This window comes from Dermacentor silvarum, chromosome 8 (assembly GCF_013339745.2).
Source record: "Dermacentor silvarum isolate Dsil-2018 chromosome 8, BIME_Dsil_1.4, whole genome shotgun sequence".
Classification (NCBI taxonomy): Eukaryota; Metazoa; Arthropoda; class Arachnida; order Ixodida; family Ixodidae; genus Dermacentor; species Dermacentor silvarum.
In genome coordinates, this window is record NC_051161.1 from 6,605,095 (window position 1) to 6,629,598 (window position 24,504).

At 44.5% G+C, this 24,504-nt stretch overlaps 1 protein-coding gene across 1 annotated transcript in view; it reads left to right on the forward strand.

Annotated features, from left to right (window-relative positions):
* Window positions 1-3,803: 3,803 nt before the first annotated feature.
* Window positions 3,804-24,504, forward strand: part of LOC119460561 (unconventional myosin-VI-like) — a 119,784-nt gene continuing 99,083 nt past the window's right edge. Inside the window, exons 1-7 of the mRNA XM_037721495.2 lie at window positions 3,804-4,027; window positions 8,495-8,636; window positions 13,167-13,236; window positions 15,698-15,771; window positions 16,149-16,278; window positions 20,502-20,666; window positions 21,033-21,130. Coding sequence (XP_037577423.1) covers window positions 8,517-8,636; window positions 13,167-13,236; window positions 15,698-15,771; window positions 16,149-16,278; window positions 20,502-20,666; window positions 21,033-21,130 — 657 coding nt within the window. The 5' untranslated portion in view covers window positions 3,804-4,027; window positions 8,495-8,516. The remainder of the gene's footprint in view (window positions 4,028-8,494; window positions 8,637-13,166; window positions 13,237-15,697; window positions 15,772-16,148; window positions 16,279-20,501; window positions 20,667-21,032; window positions 21,131-24,504) is intronic.

Consider the following 24,504-nt stretch of genomic DNA (forward strand, 5'->3'; position numbering starts at 1 on the left):
CCGGAGGGTCGTGGCTGTTACGCAGAGGCGCAGTTCCTGAGAGAATTAACGGACGGGTGTTAATAAGTACTGCTTAACAAGTTCCTAGCTCTCATTCGATATAAATGCCCCGTTTTGGGGCAGCCTGTAAATCTGCTAACTTGATTCCGACAAGGAAAACTTTTTTTGAAAGTCTCACTATGTTTGCAACTCATTAAAACTGGGTGCCCCATGTGGTACGTACTTCTTCAACGAACGCAACAGATCTGCATATATGCACGTGTATCTGCACGTGTATGTGAAACATGCCGTTCCTTTGTTTCATTATGGTCGTTATGATAGTGCACCGGCTAAGTGAACGCAGCCGTTCAGTTATATATATAAAGATGGTTTTGCCTGCTATGAATATTATTGCTGCGAATGAGAGTTTTATTTCCAGTATTCACTAATAAGTGTGTTTGTTACTGCAAACACGTGAACTTCTTCCGGTCGGGAGTTCTCACTTCTTAAATTATTGCATTTATAATATTTGTAATTTTTTCCTTACATATATATATCGTAAATATACATGTCTATGTACCCTTTGATTTAATTACCTAGAAATACATTGGTCATTCTTGGCGCCACGCAGTTAATAAACCTGGTTTATTTCGCTCTGATATTGTTTTCTTCGATCGTTGTCCCTGATCAATATCCACCAAGAAGAAGCGCGTGTAAAATGACACGATACCAATAATAAAATTTTCTTACGTAGCCTTCATGGTGCGGAGATACCAGTTACCTTTAGAGGACAGTGGTAAAAACAGCAGTTCACCTGGCTAAAACTACATTTGGCACCGGCTTTCAAGAGTCATGGGCGCACCGAAGCAACTAAACCATTAAAAAAATGTACTGCACAGAGGATCTGCGAGAAAAACTGGGCGTCCGCCAGCGTCCGCGTAGCGAACGCGCGCTCGCTAGCAGACGACGCTCTTGACAACGACAGCAAAATTGAAGACGTCGCGTTGTATAATCTATGCCTCAAGTATATATGTTTGGCAAAATGGTGTAAACATAAATTTACAGTTGAAATAAAGTGCTATTTTAAGAGCGTACTATGCACAATCGGCCTCGGCACCCGCAGCGAAAGTACGTTGAATATGCCGCGGAGCGCGTCTCCGCCCCAATCCAGTTCGCTCTCAGCGCCCTCGCACTATTTTTCCACACGTGGCGCCTCAGCGGCAGAGCGCCGTTCGGCCCACTCGACCATTGTCTAGTACACTCTAATTGCTTGCAACTACTTGCAACTATAGTGAACTAGAATATGAGTATATTCTAGTTCACTATACTTGCAACACTCCGCTAGCCACCGTAACTCCGCCGCCGCCGTTACTCTCACCTCCCCCTTCTAGACACCGTACATTGGTTGTGTGCTATCGATCGCAGCGCTCCAAGCGGCGTTACGGTCGTTGGCTTCACTTTCAATGCATTGCATAGATACGGTGGCTAGAAAGGGTAGACACCGTAGCATGGAGGAAGGAAACATGATGCATTGCAACTAGAATATCTCTAGTGGTGCGACCGGCCTGGCTTCGGCGTCCTCTTTTTCCACGGACGCCGTGAGATGGCGCCACTGCTACCTTTCCTAGCAGTTTCGGCCGCGTTGTAGGGTTCCTTCAGTAGTTTCAGCTGCGGTTCTAACGCGCGTTTGCTTTCTGGTTAATGCAAACATTAAATAGTCAGGTTAGTCACTGCGTGGCTTAGCTGTTTGTATATACCATGACGAGCAGTATATATATATATATATATATATATATATATATATATATATATATATATATATATATATATATATGTAACGAAGGTTCTGAGTGCGGATGCTAAATATGAATATATATATATATATATATATATATATATATATATATATATATATATATATATATATTTTTTTTTTCATATTTAGCATCCGCACTCAGAACCTTCGTTACCCAGTGATCGCGATTAATTGCTCAATATAGGCACATGCGTTTGGCTCTGAATTCAATATAGTTGTTAGAGCACTGCACGGGCCGGTTTTTTTCGCGGGCACGTGCCGATTCACGTTGGGCGACCCGCCCGAGCCCGGCCAAAAGTTCTATCGCGCAACCCGGGTCCGGAAATAATCTACGTTACCGGGCGGGTAACGTAGATTACCGGGCGGTTTGGAGCCCGGCCCGAGGCTGGCTCCAAACCGGGCCCGAAACCGAAAAAGACATGTTTTTTCAGAGTCGAGACGCGCGAGGATAACTCGCTGCACGTTACATGCACACCACCAGAACGTCCGAGCCCGGCCCGGGCCCGGATCAAAAGCACATGCCGTGCCAGAGCCCGGCCCGAGCCCGTGAAAGAACTGCCCGGCCCGGCCCGGCCCACGGGCCGGGCCCGGGCCTTCGGGTAAGTCCGAGCCCGTGCAGTGCTCCAATAGTTGTGGCATAGAATAAAGAACCAACTTTAGGTTGTGGTGCAGGCTTATTATGTAGGAGGTTACGGTACAGGATACAGTGCTCAGCATCGAACATGAAAACAAGGACATCTCTTTATTTCACTCATTTAACAGCTTTTCAAAAAGTATTCCAACGATTCGCAGCACAAATTACACATCAGAAGTGCAGCCGAGTGGTGATGTAAAAACTGTGACCTCAGCTGCAATGCCCTCAGAATGGTCATGACAACTAAGCTGGCTTTTCTGCTTCGCCTTAAATTGGCTTAGAATGTCCAGTATGCTGTCAGAGTGTAGCTCCAGCAAAGTGAAACACGTTGTGAAAGCTTTTTTGGCTGCGAAACATGTGTTGTGAAAACACGTTGTGAAAGCAGTAGCGCCACGAGAAACCGTAGCGGCGGTCCGTGGTGTTTCCGACTGCCGGCCTTCCGATCGTGCCACTAGAGTATATGGCGGGGTGTGCTGGTGGGGCGAACCTGGTGCACTATGGTGCACCAGGTTCGAATACTAGAATACTTTCAAATAGGTGGAGGTCGTTTAAAAAATCTGACATCCATGACGTATTTTCGATTCTCGCTACGCTCCCGCCGCGGGCTGCTAGCAAAAGCATAGCCTTTTAGATCTGAATTTGTCATCTAAAGGGCATCGTTGTTGGGGTGATATCCAAAAACCGACGTCTCTGACTCCCAAAATCGCTTCCGCCGCATTCAACCAGAAAAAGCATAGCCTTTAAGATTTACATTAAAAAAAAAAAAAAAAAAAAGGCGTTACTTTTTGGGATCTGGATTTGGACACTACCATTAGTCGATAAATTGAGGAGAAAATGCATGACTAGGGAGGAAGGGAACTTGTAATTGTCCGTAGCTCCCTTAATATGAGACGCTTCACCTAAATTGTGACGCGAATGTTTTACTGTAGCTGCACCCTATACGCGTCTACAAAATTTGTCCCAACCGTTTCAGGGACCCTTTAATAGGCATAGAGTCTCTCACTATATTACCTAAGTTAATAGGGCTATTTTTTTTTTTTTAATCTACAGGGTCCTGAATATTTTGTGGCACCTGTTCGAAAAAAAATTTTGCGCTCACCGCTGCACTGTTCTTGGCACGCCGTGGTTCTCGCGTAAATTTTGCAGAACGATTGCATTTTGGGGTCCGCTTCGTTTAGTATAACACTTACCACAGTTACCGCTGCCTGGTTTTTAAGAAAGAAGTGCAAATTTGCCTTCACTTATGGGGATGCAAGCTGCTGCAGCTACGCTCTAGCATACACTTGTGTCGCCGCCTGCCGGCAGCTGCAGTAGCCGGTCAGGAAGGTTTGCCGCGTGTTCCGGGAGCGCGCAACACGGTGGTACAATACCCTGCCACCTGTAGCGTGCGAGTGTGCGGGAGCATGTCAGCCGTAGGGGCAGATCACGGTGGTGGTGCACTCTAGTGCAGTCTTGGAGCAGTAAATTGGTGTTTGTGGGCAAGCCTGTGGGCAAGACCCAAACAAGCCCGATCAACACGAGCGCTTGTCCGTTCGTCTGCCATCGACAGCAATCGTTCAGCAGCTGTGGCTGCTGTGGCCTCTGCGACTGGCGCTGTAGTGAGTAAATATATATGAAACTTTCATTCCTGAGGTTCTTCTTGCTTGATATTTGCGGATACGGCTTTGCCTTTCCTTTTACGCGGTTAATACTTGCACCGTTGTTCTTCAAATGTGCGGTCAAAGAACGAGAAAAAAGAAATAGCAAAAAGTTTACTGTTGCCATTTAACAAACCGTATTCACATTATTCATTCCATAAGTTCACTTGGATTGTCAATTATTATTATTTATATTTCACGTTTTGAGCTCTGTGCAGAGTTCATCAGTTCATGGTTAAGTGCTACACGCTCCTCTGCACAGGGCCGTGTCTGCAATAGTGCGGGCATATTTTTGCCACTGCCAAAACAAGTGCTGAACGGCGCTTAGCACGAGATGTCCCAGGAAGGGCTGATGGAAACGAAACGAATCGCCCTGGGGTTCGTGTTGTATATTTGCGTATAAGCGAGGCTGACATGCTCCCGCACGCTACAGGTGGAAGCGTATGTGGAGGGTGGTTTGACGGAACGGGCTCCGTTGACGCGTTCTGCTGCTGCTAATGCTCAGTGGCGCAGTGCCGCGCCCTTGTGTTCTTGTAGCTAGCGCATTTGTGCATGTTTATTTTGCCGAAGAAGCCTAGACTGGCGACGCGGATCTTTCGTTTCTTTCTTTCCTAGGATGTAGCGTCACGCATGGAAGGCACGCGCATTCTGCGAACGGCGACAGGTAGCAGACAAAGCCGTCGCTGCATGGCTGAGTGATGAACGACACGATTAATTCAAGTCCGTTTACAGTCGGCGCGGCCAAGGGGCTTCTCTTTATGTAATGTAATGTAATACCCATGTCTGCGATATAGATCCTGGCGACGTGCCAGTCGCCGCCACTTCCGACTTGCGAGCGATTAGCATTATTAAAGATCGGGAGCAAGGCTGCGCGTACAGCTGTCGGGAACGAAGTTCGCGGCGTTTCGACTGGCTTTTCTGCAGCGCGGATTTTCTCAAAGCTACTTATTCGCACTGCCGCGCAGTTAAGCGCGCTATATGCTGCGAGGCGCTTATTAAGCGCGTCATTCAGTCCACAAGGGTCAACGACGTTAGTGCGACGAGCACCCATATGTTAGCGCATCTCGAACCACTCAAACAGCCATGCAATGTTGTTCTTACATCATTGCTACTGATAGTAACCGCTTGACCAAAGATAGGCGCCTGAAAACGTGTCAAGCGGTACCGCCTGCTCGGTAGTTGCCCAAACCAACTGAAATATTTGGACCACATAACGTATCAGAAATATGCCTTGTCTCAGTGAAAAAACAAAATTGTACATTATTCTTTCATAAGTTTTTTAGAAGACGACTGCAGTTGATTTAAACAGAAGGAAAATGTAGGAAACCAGGTAACATGTTTAGAATGTTGCCTTTCACTGATTAGTTGAAGCAACGACTTTTTATTTGCACTTGGAGTTCAAGAATATGTCCTGAATTACTTTAACTAAGCATGTGTAACCCTTTCTGTGCTTTTTTTTTTTTTTTTTTCGTTTTTCAGGACAATGAATGAGGTTTGCACCAAAATTTCTTTATTACTGATTCATTGTAAACAGCTTTCATCATTTCAATATCAGCAGTTCATTTCTTATTTTCTGTGTGTTACTGTGAATTTTTTTGTGTTAGCGAGTTACATATAACTATGGCCACACAGTCAACATAATGAAGCTTGATATTTTTCAGAACAGGAGCCAAGCACATGCTATTGTTGTGCTTCATGCATTGCATTATTCGTGCCTGTGTGACGAAAGGAAATGGCTGGGGTGCTGACAGCAAAGTGTGTTTGTCAAGCCGCGTCCTCTGGAAAGAGAATGCCAGAGGCTCAAACTCTTTTTTAAGTTGTAGCTCCGAACACAACTCATTACCACTTTCCAGGTCTAATTGTTTACTTTAGATGAAAGAACGCCCAAAAACACCACGATTTTTCGCATTGAAGGAGGTGGCCATCATCGCTGCAGCCGCCTAACTTCACGCTGTAATTTTAAGGCCCAGGAGACCCAGAAATCAGCTGTTTCCACCAATCGCAGTCACAAAGGATCACTTTTTATGAAGCTGGTGCCATCTTGCTGCGCAGAATTCGTACCAAAAGGATAAAACGACTTTCACTCATACATGTTGTATGTGAATGTAACGAGCATTTTTCATGTACACCCGGCCAAGAAATATTACAGACCATGAAATATGAGAAAAAGATGAATATCTCCGCAGCCTCACTACGCAGCCTGGTATTTGCATTTTTGGCTTCTACTAGAATATGCTAACATTGTCGTATACATTTTTAGTGGCTACTGCTACAGGCTGCTCGGGAATTGAACAATTTCTGAGGTTCCCCCGTGGTCCGTAAACATTTGTGGCCGGGTGTACATGCAGGGCTGCTGCTGCTAGTGACCTTTCTTATGAGTGACAGTCGTCAGCTAAAGTTCTGTGTCGTGGTTTGTGTGCATTGGGGGTTTCCTCTGTCGCCCGTTTTTTATGGAGTCCAACATCATCTGACCTGGTGGAAGAACTCATAGTATATTGGGTCACCGATGAATGTTAAGAAGCATTTCACACCTGAAAGCAGATATAATCTTAATGCATTCAATTTGATGTTAGATCTCCATTCCTGGAGTTACTCTTTTTGATCACTGTACCAATGTCACCCCAAACCTGCTTCAAGTTCCCAGTGTAGGGTCATCCTGCAAAATCCTTGTTCAAGGCCGCATTAAATGAACCTACTTGAGTGCATGAAATAGCAGGTTCCCGGCTGCAGTTGCTGCGTTCCAGTGGGAGTCGAATGCACTTGTGTACCTAGCATTTGGTGCACTTCAAAGAGCTGCAAGTGGTCAGCGTTCGTCAGGATGCTGCAGCACCCCTCTCTTAGCTTGGGTTTGGCTTCGAGGTGTCAAACACCATGAATAGAATAATCGTCACATTTGAGTGATGATTCTTTATGTAGAGTGCCTTTTGGAACTTGTATCGCTGCAGTGGAAGAACATGGCAGCACAAACATATGTAATGGGCATTATTTGGCACAGTAGGCAGACAAATGTTTTTTTAACAGCTTGCAGAGAGTATATTTTGATGCAAGGTTTGGCACCTCTCAGTACTCTATATGAACTGTGCACAGCTGCAGACAGGCTGCACCCATTTGGGCATGTCTGTTTCCTATGGCCATGTATTGCACTGCCAAGAAATGTTTATTGCTGACGTGAAAACACTTTGGCAGTTGCTATTTCAGCATGTCATCTTTGTTGGGGCAGGGCTTCATGTGGGATTGTTTTGAGTGCAATAATGGCCTGGAAAGGCAAGTTTTGAATCATTCCTTTGCATGAAAAGATGAAATTACTCTGTTCTTTGAAACTGGAATTGAAAGTAAAATGAACTGGTAGTTAAGGCAGCCCTTATTCCTAGAAAGTGGCAGTGAAACATCCAAAAACACTTGCACAAGTTTTTTTCTGGCCGTTTAAATTTAAGTGATAGCACATTGGCAGTGAATGAAAGAAAGGCTAAAGTTGTAAGGTATCCCACATTGGCACTGTCCAAATTCCACTAACAGAGCAAGTTTCCTCCAAGTAATGCAAGCCACAATCCTGTAGCATGAAAAAGAGAATATAAAACCAGCTATGGCCCTTCCACCAGCGGGTGGGACCTGTGCGTAATAAACATATCGGGAAGCAATAGAGTGATTGCACTTGAGATCGGCCAAGCATGTCCATTCTATGTTTTTAATTTACATGGGAATTATATATGTTATCTTTAGCCTGTGGGAACATTGAACTAGTGCTTAGTTTTCAAGGTAAAATAACTTTTCTTGTGAATAAAAAAAAAACGAGTTTGCTGCCATCAAGCCCCAGTCTTGCCTCCATTACAGATCTTGCCAATTTGAGCAGTTAAAGAAAAAATTGTCATCCACCCGACTGCAGCATGAAGTTACAAAGGAAACCCCTACGGATTTCTAAGAAACAAAGCTTTGCAGTTAAAGGAAAAATTCATCCTGGTCTGGAGATTGAACTACCCCGCGCCGGGGGGCTGCGTAAAAGTAAAACTTTGAAAATAAAATTTATAAAAACAGACGCCGTCTCTGATCTTTTTCAGAAAGCAGATCTTAAACCGCTGTTGTATGAAAATATGTAAATATATGTTGCAACGTTTTGTTATCTCTTAATCTGTAAAGCAAAAATTTTTTGCATTTCTTGGGTGCGTGTAGTTCGTTCATCGGCACGCTTCTCATCACTAACAAATGGTCGGGGTTTCATGAGTGTGGAACTAATAGCGACGTCTGTACACCCAAGAAAATGAAACACTCATTTTCACACTTAGCTGTCCCAAAGCAAGCACTGCTTGTTTCAATGTTTGTGAAGCTGCTTTCTTTGGCGCATTTAAAAGGATGATATCTAGACACCGACCAAAACGGTTTTAAAATATAGTTACGTTTGGATGAATATTTATGTTTTTCTTTGGCATACAGGGGGCTGTAACCTGTAGGCACGATGCTAGCTGTGGACTCTGGCTTGGTGTGGGCCCCTGATGAGCAGGAGGGCTTCAAGCTGGGACGGATTGTCGACATTGGCGGCGAAACAGTCACAGTCCTTCTTAATGGTGGCACTCAGGTGAGCATGCACACTGCCTTTTAAGAACTTCTATGGCTTACCGCAATGGGCATGCAGTACTCAATATGAAGGGATTCAGCAAAGCTAGGCAAGCAGTTTGACAAAATGTCTTTTAAAAGTGCACTTTTTCTTGTGTGGCTGAGCATTTTCAGCATTTTTTTATGGGAGACTAAATAACTTCGACTTCTTGTATTAGTGATCCTGAAGCTAAAGCTCATCCTGGTTAAGGCTCACCTGCGAGCCCAGCTTTTCTGTCATTCTCCAGTAGTCAGTGTTTATATCTTTCATTCTGTGTGCTGTCATGAGATTGCTTATTAAATTGTTGGTGCTGTAAATGTCTTGGTCACTGACACAGGATCGCACCAGTCTAGCATTCCTTTGTGTTGCATGGCACACTTAAGAGGAAGCCTTAGCTAGAAGTCAACTCAAGTGCCACCTATTTAAATACATGTAAAATGCAGAAATGCTTTTGTGAAGAATCCTCTGAAGTGAAAGATAACATTTTAATGGGAAAGAATACAAAAAATTGCACGCAAGATCTCCTGTGGGAGTTATCAAAATGATGCATAAGCATTTGCTACTTATCACTTGCTGTTTCGTCGTCATATGCTGCTGTGTTTGGTATAATTGCGAAAAACACTGCAAAAGAATCGTGAAATGGAGAAGTGTGGTTGCAACACCAAAATGTTAACTGAGACCAGCATGAGACGACAAAAAAAAAAGGCGAGTAGTAGCAATGTTCACTCATGTTATATGATGGTGCGTTTGGATGATGCCACTGCTTCGTGGAAGATGAGCATTGGTCGATGCATGCTGTTGTACCGTATTTATTCGAATATAAAGCGAGGTTTTTCCCCGGAATTTTTAGCCTCGAAGTCACCCCACCCCTGCCTTATATGCAAATTTTGCCTTACAGTGTGGCTTTACAGCAGCACGTGCCATGGTGACATGAACCCTACTGTAAGGCGAAATTTGTGTATAACCAGCTCTTCACGTGTTGACCCTACTGAAAAATCCATATGCCCCATAACTCCCATATCCAATAATCCGATATGAAACATATAGGATCCCATACGAAAGCCAGTTTTTTCTATATGTCATATGATGTTATTGGATATCGGAGTTATGGGGAATACGGGGTTTTTTCAGTAGGGGAAGCTCCCTTCCCCCCTATTTCATGGTCGCCATTTTGCATTTTTGCTGTGTTAGTTATTAAGTATTTCAGGCGATCCCCGCCGAGTCTCGATAATCCGTCGGCTACTCTGTATCGCCATATATTGGTGTGCATACTCAAGTTCTTTTTCTTGATAGCATCCTCGCCTTATAATCATGACAACCTTATAATCAAAGTACGGTATGTCACATAATTGAACAGTGTCATATTTAGTAGACCTCGTACGTAGACGGGGTCGATGACGCTGCCTCCTCTCAATGTGAACCATTATCAGCCGTGATCAACCGTACTCCGGCAGCAGCTGTGTATAGTGTGTCCGCTCAGGTCCGATCTTGGAAGTGATCTGTGATGGGGTCTGAGTGCTTCGTGAGTTCGCCGCTTAGTTTGCGGTAAGCAAGAGGCAGCACGAAGGTGAATTCATTTGCTGCTGCTGGCTCTATCTTGAGAGTGATAATCTTAAGTCATGTACGGACGGACAGGATTTCTCATTGGGTAAGCATAGAAATGCATACGCACTTAGAAATGCTTGTGTACCAGGCTTTGATCGCACGTTAAAAGAATCCCAGGGGGTTGAAATTGATCCAGAGTCTCATCCACAACGCGTCTTTTGTAGCCCATGAGCTACTTTGAGACACCAAAGAACATAAAATTAAGTATATTAGTAAATCATGCTTCTGCAGTAGCAAAGTGGCCACTCTCCTACCATGAGAGGAGGCTCCGTAAGACAAAACAATGAGGCAGGTGGTGACACCATCCTTGAAGGGTCCCTGAAACAAACTTCGTCGTACTACTGTCCAAACATGGAGAGTATCTTTCACAATGCTTTTCTCACATGAATCTTATGTCAGAAAGCCGTATCAAAAGACCTACAAGTGGTTAAGAGGGCACTGCAAAACTTTCACATTCCTTAGTAAGTGCTGCGTTGAATATACAAACTTACCCACTGCATGCAGCTGGAAGCCCACAACTTCATAAGATTGCTTTTTCTCTCTCCTGTGGACTTTCAAGTCCCCTCTATTAGCCTCACCTATGACATTGTAGACCCGCCAAACAACCCATAGACACCAGTCATTGCATGATTGTTCATAATCATAAGTCTGGAGCAAAAGCTTGAGCACAGGCACACCCCTCCCATCTTATAGCAAATGTTCCTTCACTACTCCTTTGTCATTCTTGGGCACCTTTGTCAGATGCCATTCCTGAAGGGTTACCATAAGTGCGCCACAAAAGAAAGCTGTAATAGGTGGGGCATTGCTATATGAGGAGGAATGGGGAACGTAAACACCTTTATAGCTACATTATTACTGGGTTCTTTTCAAAATTTTCTGTGGGCATATTCATTGAAAGGCATTGCACTCAATCCAACCTGTTCTCAGTTTTGCTTACTATTAGATGTCCCGGGGCTCCTTTAAAAGGCAACTTCTCACAATTTCTTTTTTACCTTATCATGGTAATGACATTTTTATGTTCCTGAGACACCGCCTTTCACGCGTCTTAATAGAATTTCTCAACAAATTCAAAAATAATTTTAAATAAGCAAAAAAGCACTAAAACTAAACCTCGCCAAGCAGTTGAATGAACCCCTTCGTATGACGTAAACGGTGGCACACCAGCACGGAAAAGGAAAGTGCCAAAGAGCAGATGTTCAGCTGCACCAGTTCTTTAGAGCTGTGAAACAGTGACAGCTGCGATTTCAATGACAGCTGCGATTTCAAGTGACGAATTCAATATATGAGTTGCTGCCGTTCGCATCGCATTCGACTGACCACCACAAGAGCCAGTGCCCAGTGCAACACATTGCTCTGCAACATGAAGACTGAGGGTAACCCTAACCACTAATTAGATTTGTGCTGCTTGCTATTTTAGATGTTTTACCCCTTCTCAAGGAAGCGTTTCGCATCCAATATAAGATGTTGTGGAGCACTGCTTTCTGCATTTTTATGTCGATTTATAGAGCGCACAATTCCCCCAGAAGAACGCCACTGACATTCCAAAGCACCGACCGGTGCATGCCGCTCATCGGTGACGTCACGTCAAATAATGTCAGAACATAGCAAAACAAATAGATTTTGTGCATGTAAGCACTGTCGCATCCTCTGAGCCAAATGACAGTGGGTTTTTGAGCAACAGTCATTGACCTCGTCGATGCAGACATAGAGGGTGAAGTCAGCACCACTTAAACAGCTTGAAGTTTCTTGGACCATGTCACTATTTAACACATGAGTGAACACATGCTAGACGCATGGAATCAGCACTGTAGGACTTGCATGGGAATAGGCTAGTTTCGGTTTCGAGTACTAGGTGTTGGCAACATAGCCGACGACGTACCGAAGCCAAAATATTGCTATTTTCTCTCAACTTGGCGGTCAAATTAGCACACAGTCATGGAGGCAGAGTCCAAATTATTGAATGTGCCTTAAAGGTGTCCGAAATTTCTGTCGCCCTTATACATTAAGTTAATGGCTCAGTGATGGTGCTCGAAGTAGTCTGAATAATCGAGCTTGTCTGAATTATTGGTGTCCAAATAATCGGTCGGTGTCAGCTGTGAAGCAGCCAGTTGTTGAGTAGAAACTTCAGTGTTACGAGAAAAAGCAGATCGTTGAAAAGCTCCTGCGGTTGTCTAAAGTGATGCTTGAGCATTACCAGGTGCTCATTAAGGCTGGCCTGGCTCTGGAGAGCTTTGACAACTTTGAGTCTGGCCAGGCATTTCTGACGTATGCTAACTCTAGCCTTACTGAAAGCATGGCCAAGCTGGCAGCTGTCAATAAAAAAAAAAATAGATGTAAAAGATGTAGTCTAAGCAGCTTCACTGAATTTGAAATAAACAAATTACGGCATGCTTTGTGAACAGATTTGTTGTCTTCAGTTAATTAACTGAAATTAACACGCAAATTTAGGCTTCTCTTTTTTGTATTTAGAGGCAGAGAAACGGGTTTTTACAGCAAGCAAATATTTTCTGGAATGATGCTTGTCAATGTGAAATGTTCGAAGGTGCCTAGGACATGTCCAGCCATTGGCATTTATTTGCTACAAAGTGCACCAAAATCTGTCTTTATGGGTTCCAATCTGCTCCAAAAATTGTTCGGAATCCCAAGTTCAGTGGTGCCACTGATATAGTTATAATTTAAAGAGAGGGTAGTGCAGTTGGATCTTGCTCTGTCAGGGCCTTGGTGCACGGTTGGTGCTGAATTCCATGCAGCCCAGCATTGACTTTCATCAAATTTAAAGGAATACTGTATTAAAAAAAAATAATAACAAATATTTGGTTCACAAATCTAGCCATTGAAGAATTGTTGCGAGCCATAAGTCAGTATGACTATGCAGGAGATATGTGTTTATTATTTCTTCATTTACAGCTCATTACAGCACCATATAGAAGTGTCCATGCTGCTGAAGAGGACCCAAATAAGGATGTTGACGACAATTGTATGTTGGCCACTGTTTCCTCGCCTTCCCTCTTTTTATTTTTATATAAGGCATGAAAGAACACTTGGTGAAACAATCCTCACACGAGGTCGCGGGATCGAATCCCGGTCACGGCGGCTGCATTTCGATGGGGGCGAAATGCAGAAACACCCATGTACTTAGATTGAGGTGCACGTTAAAGAACCCCAGGTGGTCCATATTTCCGGAGTCCCCCACTACGGCGTGCCTCATAATCAGATCGTGGTTTTGGCACGTAAAACCCCATAATTTAATTTTTTGAAACAATCCTCAGGTGTTCGAGCTATGACGGATTAGCTGTTTTTGTGACATTAAATTTGCGAATCGCATTGCCATGACCAGCCTTCATTAAAGTAGGTAGCTAAAAACGCTGAAATCGCCATAAATGTCTACGAGGTGTCTCTATGGCAGCTGAGGTGCGAGTGTCAAAAGGCAAGCATGAATGCTCTGGTTACATGTGTGAAAGCGTTACTTTTGAAGTGAAATAAAGGAACATTCACACATTCCAGTCTGTTACATTTGCCTGCAAACAAGCACTGGGGTCATGCAGGCACCACAAAACAATTTCAAATAATCTAGAGGCAGACTTGGCGAAAGAGTACAGGGCTAGTGCTCCACTGATATTCCAAGATGTTGCCTATTGAGTTGTGAAGCTACTCTGCCTGGTGGCTTGGTAGTGCCAGTGCATGAAACAGAAGTTTCAGGTATGGCTGAGTGTTTATGTCTAAGTTTGTGCAACATTGGATATCTTAAGTGGGTCAGTGTACAGCTTAGAGCACTGCACGGGCTCGGGCTTTCTGCGAGTTATTCTCGGGCTTCTCAACTCTGAAAAACATGTATTTTTCGGTCTCGGGCCGTTTTCGAGTCGGGCTCGGGCCGGGCTCGGGCTTAAGGTAAAGGGGTGGCGGGCCGGGCGGGTACCGTAGATTATTTCCGGGCCCGGCCCGGGCCGGGCCCGGGTCTCGCCATAAAAGTTTTGATCGGGCTCGGGCGGGCCGCCCAATGTAAAAACGGGCCCGGGCCGGGCCCGGGCCGCAGAAATCGGCCCGTGCAGTGCTCTAATACAGCTATGCCACTCGTGTTGGTGTTTCTCACTGACGCCTGACTTATAAGATCGACTTCTAATAATTTGACCTTGATGGGACCAGTATAGTTAATTGAATTATCTCGTGGTTTGAAATAAAAGAATGCGCAGGAAAAATGCATCCAAGCACGCTACTTCTTCATTTGGCAGTGTTTGCCCAATTCTATTGCACTCCTGAACCTAACATGCACTCAGTTTTCATTAGTTCATAGCAGAAGACAATGTGCACCCAAATCTGGGAACACCTGATTGGATTTTATAAACAAAAATAGCATGCCTCTGATTTCGAGAATCATAAGTAAGAAACATGCAGAGTTTATCTTCACAGAATCAAACTTTATGCGGACATCATCAATCAATCTCGCGCAGTTCTTTATCGCTGCCTGTAGAGCACATGTTGCCCTCCATGCGGTTCATTGCATTTGATACTCTTCATTTCTCAAACACTCTGGTACACTCGCAAATGAGATGGTGGCACGTGCCTAGACGTACTTCTTCACCAGTTCCTCCTGCGACACATGCAAGACTCAGGAACGCCGAAAGCTTAGCATTTGTTGTTAGTTGCCACTGACTTAGCATGTAAAATAATAATTTAAAATTTTCTTCATAATTAAGCCATGAAAGCAGCACATTATTGTTGCCATCCTTGCAAAAGCTTGTTCTACAGCCATTGTATGGCAACATTGGCAATAACACAGGCTTTGAGGGTAAGCTGTTGCTAACACTGTGAATGCAGTTTGCTTCACATCCTATTGTAACGCACAGGCAATCTTCAGACCAATTTTCTTGGAAAAAATGTGCATGTTGGATGAGCCGCCATTTTTGCTTGAACTCGGCCAACAGCCAAAAAAACAACAAAAACAAGCACATTGGCATTTTTGGTGGCAGACAACACGCCTTCGATGCATTTGCTTTCCCCTAATGCTGCCCAGACAGATGCTGCAGCCATTTGGATAAGACGAATGCAAGCTGATCAGTTAAGTTGTAACAATCCGAAGAGGACCAATTTTCAGATTGAAAAGTTTTGGCCCATATGAATGTACGGACGTTGTTGGTCAGGATCAAGTTAACTGAAAAATTTAATTAACTAGAGTCAAATTAACAAAAGTCTACTGTATATATATACATAGAGCTCCTCAGTAGCCTAATTCCTTCTCACATGCCGTTAATCTGATGCAGCAAACGTTCTGCAGTTATTAATGCAACTTTTTAATTTAACTAACAATGTTTGATCAAAAATTGTATATTCAAATAGCATACTTCAATTATGAAGTAGCAAAGTCTATGGCTTGATATTCAAAATTCTGATTTTTGTCTCTGTGCTAATTATAGAATATGTGCACGTTTTCTTTTATCCAGGTGCCCTGATCTACTTGAATGAGGCCACCCTGTTCAATAACATCAAAGTTCGTTACAACAAGGATAAAATTTATGCAAGTATCTGCACCTTCTTCTATTGAGTACCATGTTCACTCTGACGAGCCGTCATTAGCAAGGTGCACCCAGCTTGCATAGTCAGAAAAGAGATAAATGCAAATGCAATATTGTTGTGTGCACCCTTTGTTTCTGTTTCATGAATTATTACAGCATGGTGTATTTGTGCATGGGAATCATACATGTCTGCGTTGGTTGGGTGGAAGTGTGCTGAACTAGCACTAAGGAAATTGAGTACCTAAGAATCTTGTCTCGTATGTCTTGTTATGCAGCCGAGCCCTCCTCAAGCTTGCTTTCTCTTTAACATTCCTTCCGTGTGTATGATGGCTGGCAAAACATAGGTAGCAGTTTTCTCATAGGGTGCCTTGCTCCACAGACATATGTGGCCAACATCCTGATTGCTGTGAACCCATACTTTGAGATGCCCCGGTTGTACTCATCAGAGACAATTAGGAAGTATCAAGGGAAGTCCCTCGGTGTGCTGCCTCCCCATGTCTTTGCTATCGGTGAGTTGGACTTCTGTTGTGTACTACTTGAGTGTAAACCATGCTGGAGGATTAGCTGTTTTACATTTGAATTTCATCTTGTGTGCATTCAAATTTGAAGTGTTTTGCCCACTTCTTTAGTAAAACGGGCTGCTGGGCTAGTTCGTACTTTCATAGCTAATAATCGAGCACAAACGTAAGACGGGACTAGGGAGACCACTGGACAACTGTTCAACTCACAGCTGGTTTATTTTTTATTTATTTATTTAATTTTTTTTTTTAACATTCATATACAGTCATGTTCTGTTAATTCGACCCCGATGGTACCAACAAAAATGATTTAATTATCCGGTGGGTCGAATTGAACAAGATGTAGGAAAAGCACCAAAACACACTGCTGATTCATTTGGCAGTACAGTACTAATACCTCATTAACTCGAAGTAGTAAAAGCTAGAAAAATTTCGAGATAAGGAAAATTGCAGAAATTGCAATGAAAAGTTGAGTTCTTTCTAAAAAATACACTGCTACTGACCGGCTTTTCAACAAAAGCTTCTAGACTTCTAAACGTGCAAGAGCCTACTGCAAAACCTTTAGAAATATTTTATGCTACTCTTTACAGCAGAACGCATCAAATTAAAGGAATAAAGCCTGTGTCACGCCAGTTTCGGTGTGTATTTGCTGCTCTCATACGGGCAGCACCAGGGAGACATCGCTCAGAGTCATCACTCACATGGGGTTCAACTTGTAGGCGATGAACAAACACAACAGCTATATTGGCAGACCAATATGGGTGTCGTGTTGGCTTACTGTGAACGAGCCTTTACATGGGGTTTATACTTTAGTTAGTGCAGAAAAAAATTGCGTAAGGCTGATCTGCTTCGCGGTAACACTTGGACCTAGAAAGGTGTCATCGAGCTGCTTCACACATCGCATGAGCCTATCGTTCTCTCCGCTGCACTCAACTTTATTCCCAGCAAGCGTAGCATGTTTGTTGTTTCGGCTGATGTCAGCACCTCTTGAAGTCCTTCGTCGTTGTTGCCATCATCCTCACCGTTCCTTCTGTTTGTAGCCATCCCAGCGATTTCGGCGTCAGTAAATTCACCTGTCACCAGTACATCCTGCTCGCAGTATGTACTCATGCTGCGTGCGTTGAGTAGAATAAAATTAAAACAGAAATCCCACCTCTGATGGTAAATCATGAGCGTTGCATAAAGCAAACAAAACGAACTGCTCCAAGCGTGCTATATTGCAGGGCCTGCCTCTGCGCACGTCTCTCCTGTCACATGACGTGCCACGTGGTTGCTTGACAAAGTTGTTATGCCGCTAAGTTCAGACTGCACATTTGGGGAACACGTCCGCTTTCTGATAGGCGCGGCATGAAGCTTGTTAAATAGTCCGGCGACGGAGTTTTTGTTCCACTTTAAGTCAAGATTTCGATATATCCGCAATTTGTCCCAAAAATACTTCGAGATAAAGGGCAACAAATACATGGCACGTATGGGAAATTCTTCGGTGCCACAAAAAATTTCGGCTCAGCCGATTTTTCGAGATATGCGAGTTCGAGTTAACGAGGTATTACTGTATTTGCCCGATACTAGCATGCCCTCGAATCAAACGTGCGCCCGCTTTCTACATGTCCAATGTAGAAAACTAACATAGAAATGACAATAAAGATCCTAAACAAGGTAGAGATCTAACGTGCACCCTATTTTTTAGCAGGAAAAATGGGCAAGGACCTAATATGTTGCACAATGGTGGCCGGTTTTTGAAGTCAGTTTTGCCGCAGTACATGCATGTTATGCGGTTGACCATACGAACGCCATGAAGACAGTTTTTCGTTTCGTATCCGATTTCACCACGCAAGCAATTTTCGGTGCAATTTTTCTGGCAAAACAAAAAAAAAGAGGCACGCATTAAAATCTGGTAGTTACTGTAATCAGACAGTGGGCTTCTTCGATTTTCCACTTCTGGCTACCCGCGAGCTGCCAGAGCCAGCCAGAACGCCTTCGTTTTTCTCCGGTTGCTCCGCCCACCGCGTGACACACTTGCGCCACGCGTTCGTTTTACTCGGGCTGGAAGCTTCTGGCTACCCGCGGGCTGCCAGAACCAGCCAGGACGATTTTGGTCTGGCAGCTCTGGAAGTTCTCTGGCTAGCAGACGACAAAAAGAGGCGATGAGCGCTCGCCGCCATCTTTCTGAGGACTTGAAGGATTGCAACGCGGGCACTTGAGGACTTTTACCTAGCTCAGCCAACTGGTTTGCGTCGAACGCTAGCGCGCGCCGCTCGGCTGGTGTGCTTTTGGACTTTGTCTCAGAAGGCACTCAGGCACTTGTCGGAGCGATTCCCAATGTCAGCGCGGTGTGTGGATCGCTGATTGCATTACTTCTTGCGTTATCTTACTAGGATTCTAACGCACCGTTCCGCCTTGCCAGGCAGTGCCATACGAGCAGCAGCGAACCATTTGAAGCTTTCTTTTGTTTGTGTCCCGTGAATGCTTCTTATCAGCCTTAAACAGCGCGCTGCGCTCTCGATCATGCTTGCATGGTATCTTCATTGTGTTCCGCACAAGTTGTCGAAGTTGTAGATGCTCATTCCCACTCGTTGCGGTGCCTTTTCGGTTCATGTCTTTTTCTGGTGGTATCCATTTTCACATTGCTCGCATATATGCGGCGATATGTCTTTTTTCTGCAGTTAGCGTAGGCATCGCAGCTAACCAGTGTTCGCTCCGTCTCTCCATCGTACCTTGGGTGGCAGCTCGAAACCGATGCGTTCTAACTGTATATAGGCCGTTGATGTTAAAGGAATGCACTGGTTGAGATGAGTAATGACCACACGTACATTAGCTTTATTATTGCTGTCATGATTGACCAATACTATTTTTCGTGTGAAGCTTTTCGCGGGTTACAGGCGGCTTGCATTTTCACGCACCAGCCGCAGCCCCAGCTCCTTTCAGCACAGGGCCAGAATTAAGAGGAGCACCATCAGCCGGCACGCGAGCACCGACTGGCAGTGCACAGCAATATAGGCGGTCACATGGGGGACCATTGTAAGAGATGCGGGTGTAAGCCAGAACTAGAAAAAAACAAAGTTCCTGAAGCGAGGAACAGATAAAACAGAGAGCATAATAGAAGCATAATACATAACTAAAGCGAAGCACAAATGCATCAGTACACCATCACTGCTTGATAAGGAGATAAAATTTTTAGATGTTTCCTTTAGCCTATGTAACTTTGCAATATTGCAGCTATTGTATGCCTGCTAAGTGTTTTTTAGAATTTTTGCTAACGCTAGGGTAGAAATATTGCTTGGACGCTCAAAATAAACAGTTGGAAGTCAGCACTCGTCTGTGTTTGTTCATGTTCCTCATCTTAGGTCTCGTTTCCTTCTCGTTGGTCAAAGTTTGCTTCAAGGGTAATGCAAGCTTTGTTTTCAGGTTTGTGGCTGAAGCGTACAGGACAACTGTGATTTTTGCTTGTAGTCCGTCATTTAGTGTTTTTGGAAGTCTAGTCACATAGCTGTTTTCTGTTTTACTTTACAACCAATGACATTTTCCTTGCAACAGGCCCGTTTACATGTATTTACGGTACACAAGTCCTTCAGCAGCTTTTTATTTTTCCGCAATTTCTGATCTTTTCTTGGCAACCGTTTATTTAACATTTTTGGAAAGCTAGTCATATAGTGGCCATTCATTCTTAGAAATCTTGTTGCAACCAGGCTCTAAATATGTTGAGAGGCTATTTGTGCAGTTTTTTCATGGCAGTTAGTGATCTTGTCTATAAAACTGATCCGTTGTTCCTTATAGCTGTCTTTTTTGCACTAACAAGTACAAGCAGGGTACCTAATTACACCAATATAAATATTCTATCTGTAAATACATGCATCTGCATTTGACTATTCAATTTGGTATTTGATACTTATTAGTATTCGTGTTCAATTTATAATCTAAAAAATGATATTTGTCCACCTCTAATTTGTGTACATGCTTTTCTGATGATGCACCTTATATAGTGTTTCGTGTTGGTAACTGCATGCATCATTTAACAGGTCTCCTTCATGGCAGGCACAGTTGCAACTGTCTTCAAATGAATATGTGTTGTGCTCCTATTGTTGCTTGTGTCACCTTTCCGTAAAGTTGCTGCCAGTGAAGTGCACCACAAGAACCTTGCTGGAGAGTTTAGCACTCTAAAGTCGAAATGCTTGTGTGTTATCTCGTCACTGACGCTGCTGCATCATTGCTTACAGCGGACAAGGCCTTCCGAGACATGAAGGTGCTCAAGCAAAGCCAGTCCATCATTGTGAGCGGAGAGTCAGGAGCCGGGAAGACAGAGTCAACCAAATACATTTTGCGCTACCTTTGTGAATCGTGGGGGAGCCATGCAGGACCAATTGAGCAGCGAATTCTCGAGGGTGAGGCAGCCACAGTAAAATTGCTCACTTACGACTTTAGTGAATTGGCGAGTGGCACAAGACCTCTGATGTATTAGGCAATGCGTATAAAGAGGCCACATTGAGCAGGTGAATGGATCTCGCTTGCTTGATGCTGCAGCCGACATTTGAGTAGAACCATTGCCAGGTTTCAGTGGAGCTTTGCAGTGTTGCATGTGAACTGCAATTGCTTAGCGATCAGGTAGCTCTTACTGATAAATGTTTTTATCCCACAAACATGTATGTAATCGTAAAAAATTGAACTGTGTGTCTGTATTTTACATGCCAGAGCAAATCGATTTTGAATCCATGAAAAAATGTTTATTAGCTATTTTTTCTTTCTTTCAGCGAACCCTGTGCTTGAAGCATTTGGAAATGCTAAGACGATGAGAAACAACAACAGCAGTCGCTTTGGGAAATTTATTGAGATCCATTTCAACAACAAGGTATGTTCGTGCACCTTCTTTTTCTACAGCTATTCAGGCTTCAGTCTTTAAGTCTTCAGTCTTAACAGCTGCGGAGCTTGTTAGATGTGCCATCTAACAAGCTCCGCAGCAAAGTTGTCAACGTGAAGGACAAGACGAGAAGTTCCCGGGGGTAGTCTATAAGATCCCGTGCCAAGACTGCAACTTCTGTTATATTGGTGAAACAGGAAACTTCATTCGACGACTGAAAGAGCACAAGCGCGATGTTCAACATCACCGCCACGTGTACAATGCACTGGCGGAGCATGTGCACAAGAGTCAGCACTCTATCGCTTGGGAAAATGCTGCAGTCATGGGTAAAGAGAAAAATCCGACAACGAGACTGCTGCTAGAATCTCTGCTGATACAGACGACGCTAGATACCATTAACAAGACAGATGGAAACATGCCTCAAGTTTATGCCCGTTCATTACGTCATATACTGCATATTTAACTGGACAACGATGCTACATCCGCTGCATTGTGAACAAGGAACCTGTACAGGCTCCGAAACGTCAAAACACTTTTTTGGCTTGGTCAGTGACCGTATTTTTCATTAACCCAACATGCTACTTGACCAGACGAGCTTTCGTCGAACTCTTGACTATGCTATATTAGCTGTGTGTTTGGTTGAGCTTTGTGCCGCCAGGTGGCTGCACCATGCAAGCAATTCACGTTTGCGCCTCCGTTCATCACGTAAAATGTGGTAAAACGGCCAGTACACTTGCGCTTGCGTTTACCTTAATACGGGGCACGCTAAACTCTATTGTGACAATTCTTCGACGTGAAGTGACGGCCGCAAACGCGTAGATGCTGGCGCCGTTTGGATACCGGCAGTCCGATGCGCTGCAGCCACGACGCTCATCTGCTGCCTTGCAGCGGGGCACGATGTCGCAGCTTGACATGTCGCCAAACGCTATGTTTGCAGCCCACAACGCAACAAGGGTAAACCATGGTGTTCGCGAAAAGAAAGAACAAGACCAACACTGACCGCGCAGCTCTCGTCAATACGGAGCACGTTTTAACACAAGCAGACGGCACTTGCTGTGGGCCGGAAGTGCTTTTAGTGTAGTGATACATGTCCTTGTGCATTCTCTTTCTGTTACAGTATAGACCACTTATAACGTAACCGCTTATAGTACAGGACCAGATATAGTGTGGTCTTTTCAGACTCTCGTTAATTTTCCCATAGCACTCCATGTATACACGTATCGCTTATAGTGCAATTGCGGGAAACGAAATACCGGTTACAGTGCGGCTGCCTGGGAGCACGGAAGTCAGCGGAGACGGCGAACGCTCCCCTCAAACGGGCGCCCCAAGGAGTGCTCGAGGAAGAAAGAGAGACGAAGTGGAGGAGAAGGGCACGTGGTGCGAACGAACAGCCAGTGAGGCTGAAACCAGAATCTTGAGTGCGAGTCGTGAAATATCATGGCGCGCATAGCGAGCGAGCGCCACAAAACTGCCAACGCTCGCTTCACGATAACGGCAGTAAACGAAACTTCAGGGAGCGGGCGGCACCGGCACAGCACAGCCAAGGGCACGCGCGGAGACCGTGGAATGTGAGGGAGGAGGGCGGCAGGAAAGCGGATTTCGCCTCGGCAACGCCGCCGCTCCAGCCGGCCCGGCGCCAGCTCCCCGAAGTATCGTTTTCTGCCGTTATCGGGAAGCGGGCGTTTGCCGGCGTGGGCAGTTTCGTTGGCCGGCCTGGGACTTCCCTCTGCACCGTAGCCGCAGCGTGCAAGGTCAACACGTGACTAGAAAGTAGAGGAAGCACAAAGGAGAAAGAAGGGTTCACTGCCATTTTCTACGTGTGGCTACGGTAGCGTGGCTGAGACGTCGGCACGTACACGCATGTTCCGGCGCAACGCAGAATCGGCGACCTTGCCATTTGAGAGAGGGTGAAATTTCCGCAGCATTTTTTTTTCTTTTTTGTTTTGCTTGCGCGTGACATTGAGGGGTCTCTCGTAAGCTTTTACTCTATGACGGTGCCGGAGCAATGCCGGTAGGAGGCGCCGCCGCGTCATTTGGTTTGAATTAACGAGATTCGACTGTAAATTGAATGCAAACGTTCTAGCCGCATTCCTTGACTGTCGCATACGCGTGGCCACGGCTCAGTGCAAATGTTTGGCATATGTGCGGGCCTTGAAAATTGTTGCTTTGGTTATATAGTGCGGATATTCGCGACTCCGGCGACTTACGTTATAAGCGGTCTACACTGTACTTTCTTTTTATAGAAACAAATTAACTAACATCTAAACTATTGTGAACAATATTTGGTCACCATAATGTTGGAAAAATTATCGATGACGCGCCCTGGGCAGCCAATCGGATAGCTGGCCCAGTGACACGTTATGGTCAAATCGCGTCACTTGATCACAAAACTCAGCCGATTGGTGTGCTGCGATGGGTAGCAATGTACCTTTTTAAAACCTTATAATAAAATACACGCTTTACATGGAGCGCTTAGATGCATCAATTAATGATCAGAAGGACCTACTCTAACGAATCAGTACGTTTTTAAAAAATCGTCAAAGTCGTTTCAGGGTCCCTTTAACTAATGTAGCATGGTTGCAGTGTTGATGCCATAAAGCTTCATCGGTAAAATTGAAAGAAACCAGTGGCAAACTATGAGCAATAAAAGCATAAGAGGTGAACCAAGGGGCTCTATTTTTTGTTGGTTACAACGAAATGAAGTTAGAGAAAGCATATGGGAAATGAACTGTTATACTTGACTGAAATGTAGAAATAATAAGGAAAAGGGGAATAAAAGTGGACAGACAGACATCTTGACTCAAGTGCGAGCTGAGCCTACATCTTACACATTAGGGGTGTGGTGTTTTACCGTTTAAGCTACCGCAGCAGCCATCCTCTTGTCACCTTTCTTATGGATTTGTGTACATGTACAAGATAACCCTGAGTGCAAGCCAGCATTCCTCACAGCCATGGCAGCAGAAGTGCCACCAAGCAATGGTCTCGACATTGGAAACCTCAATGCCATGAGGTAGCATACGAGATTTGCCTGCTCCCTAGCTCACATACAAGGTGAAACCTGCACTTGAATAGACATTCCACATCCACTGCCATGGCCATGAGTGGCGTTGGCTATCACTGCCAGGGCCAAATGAGGTACACGTAAATACCTAAAAATATAAATGAGGGATAGCCAAGCCTAATTGGTAATGCACCGCAGGCATAATGCAGATGTGGCTTTGGCTCACAGATGCAGCAAAATGTCTGTCCACTTTTATTAAAGACGATAGTCTTTCTTGGACAACATAAGCGCAAAAAACTTAGTCTGTCTGTCACTCGATTCAACCGCCCGGCCAAAATCAAGCATGAGGAGAGGAGGTGCAGAG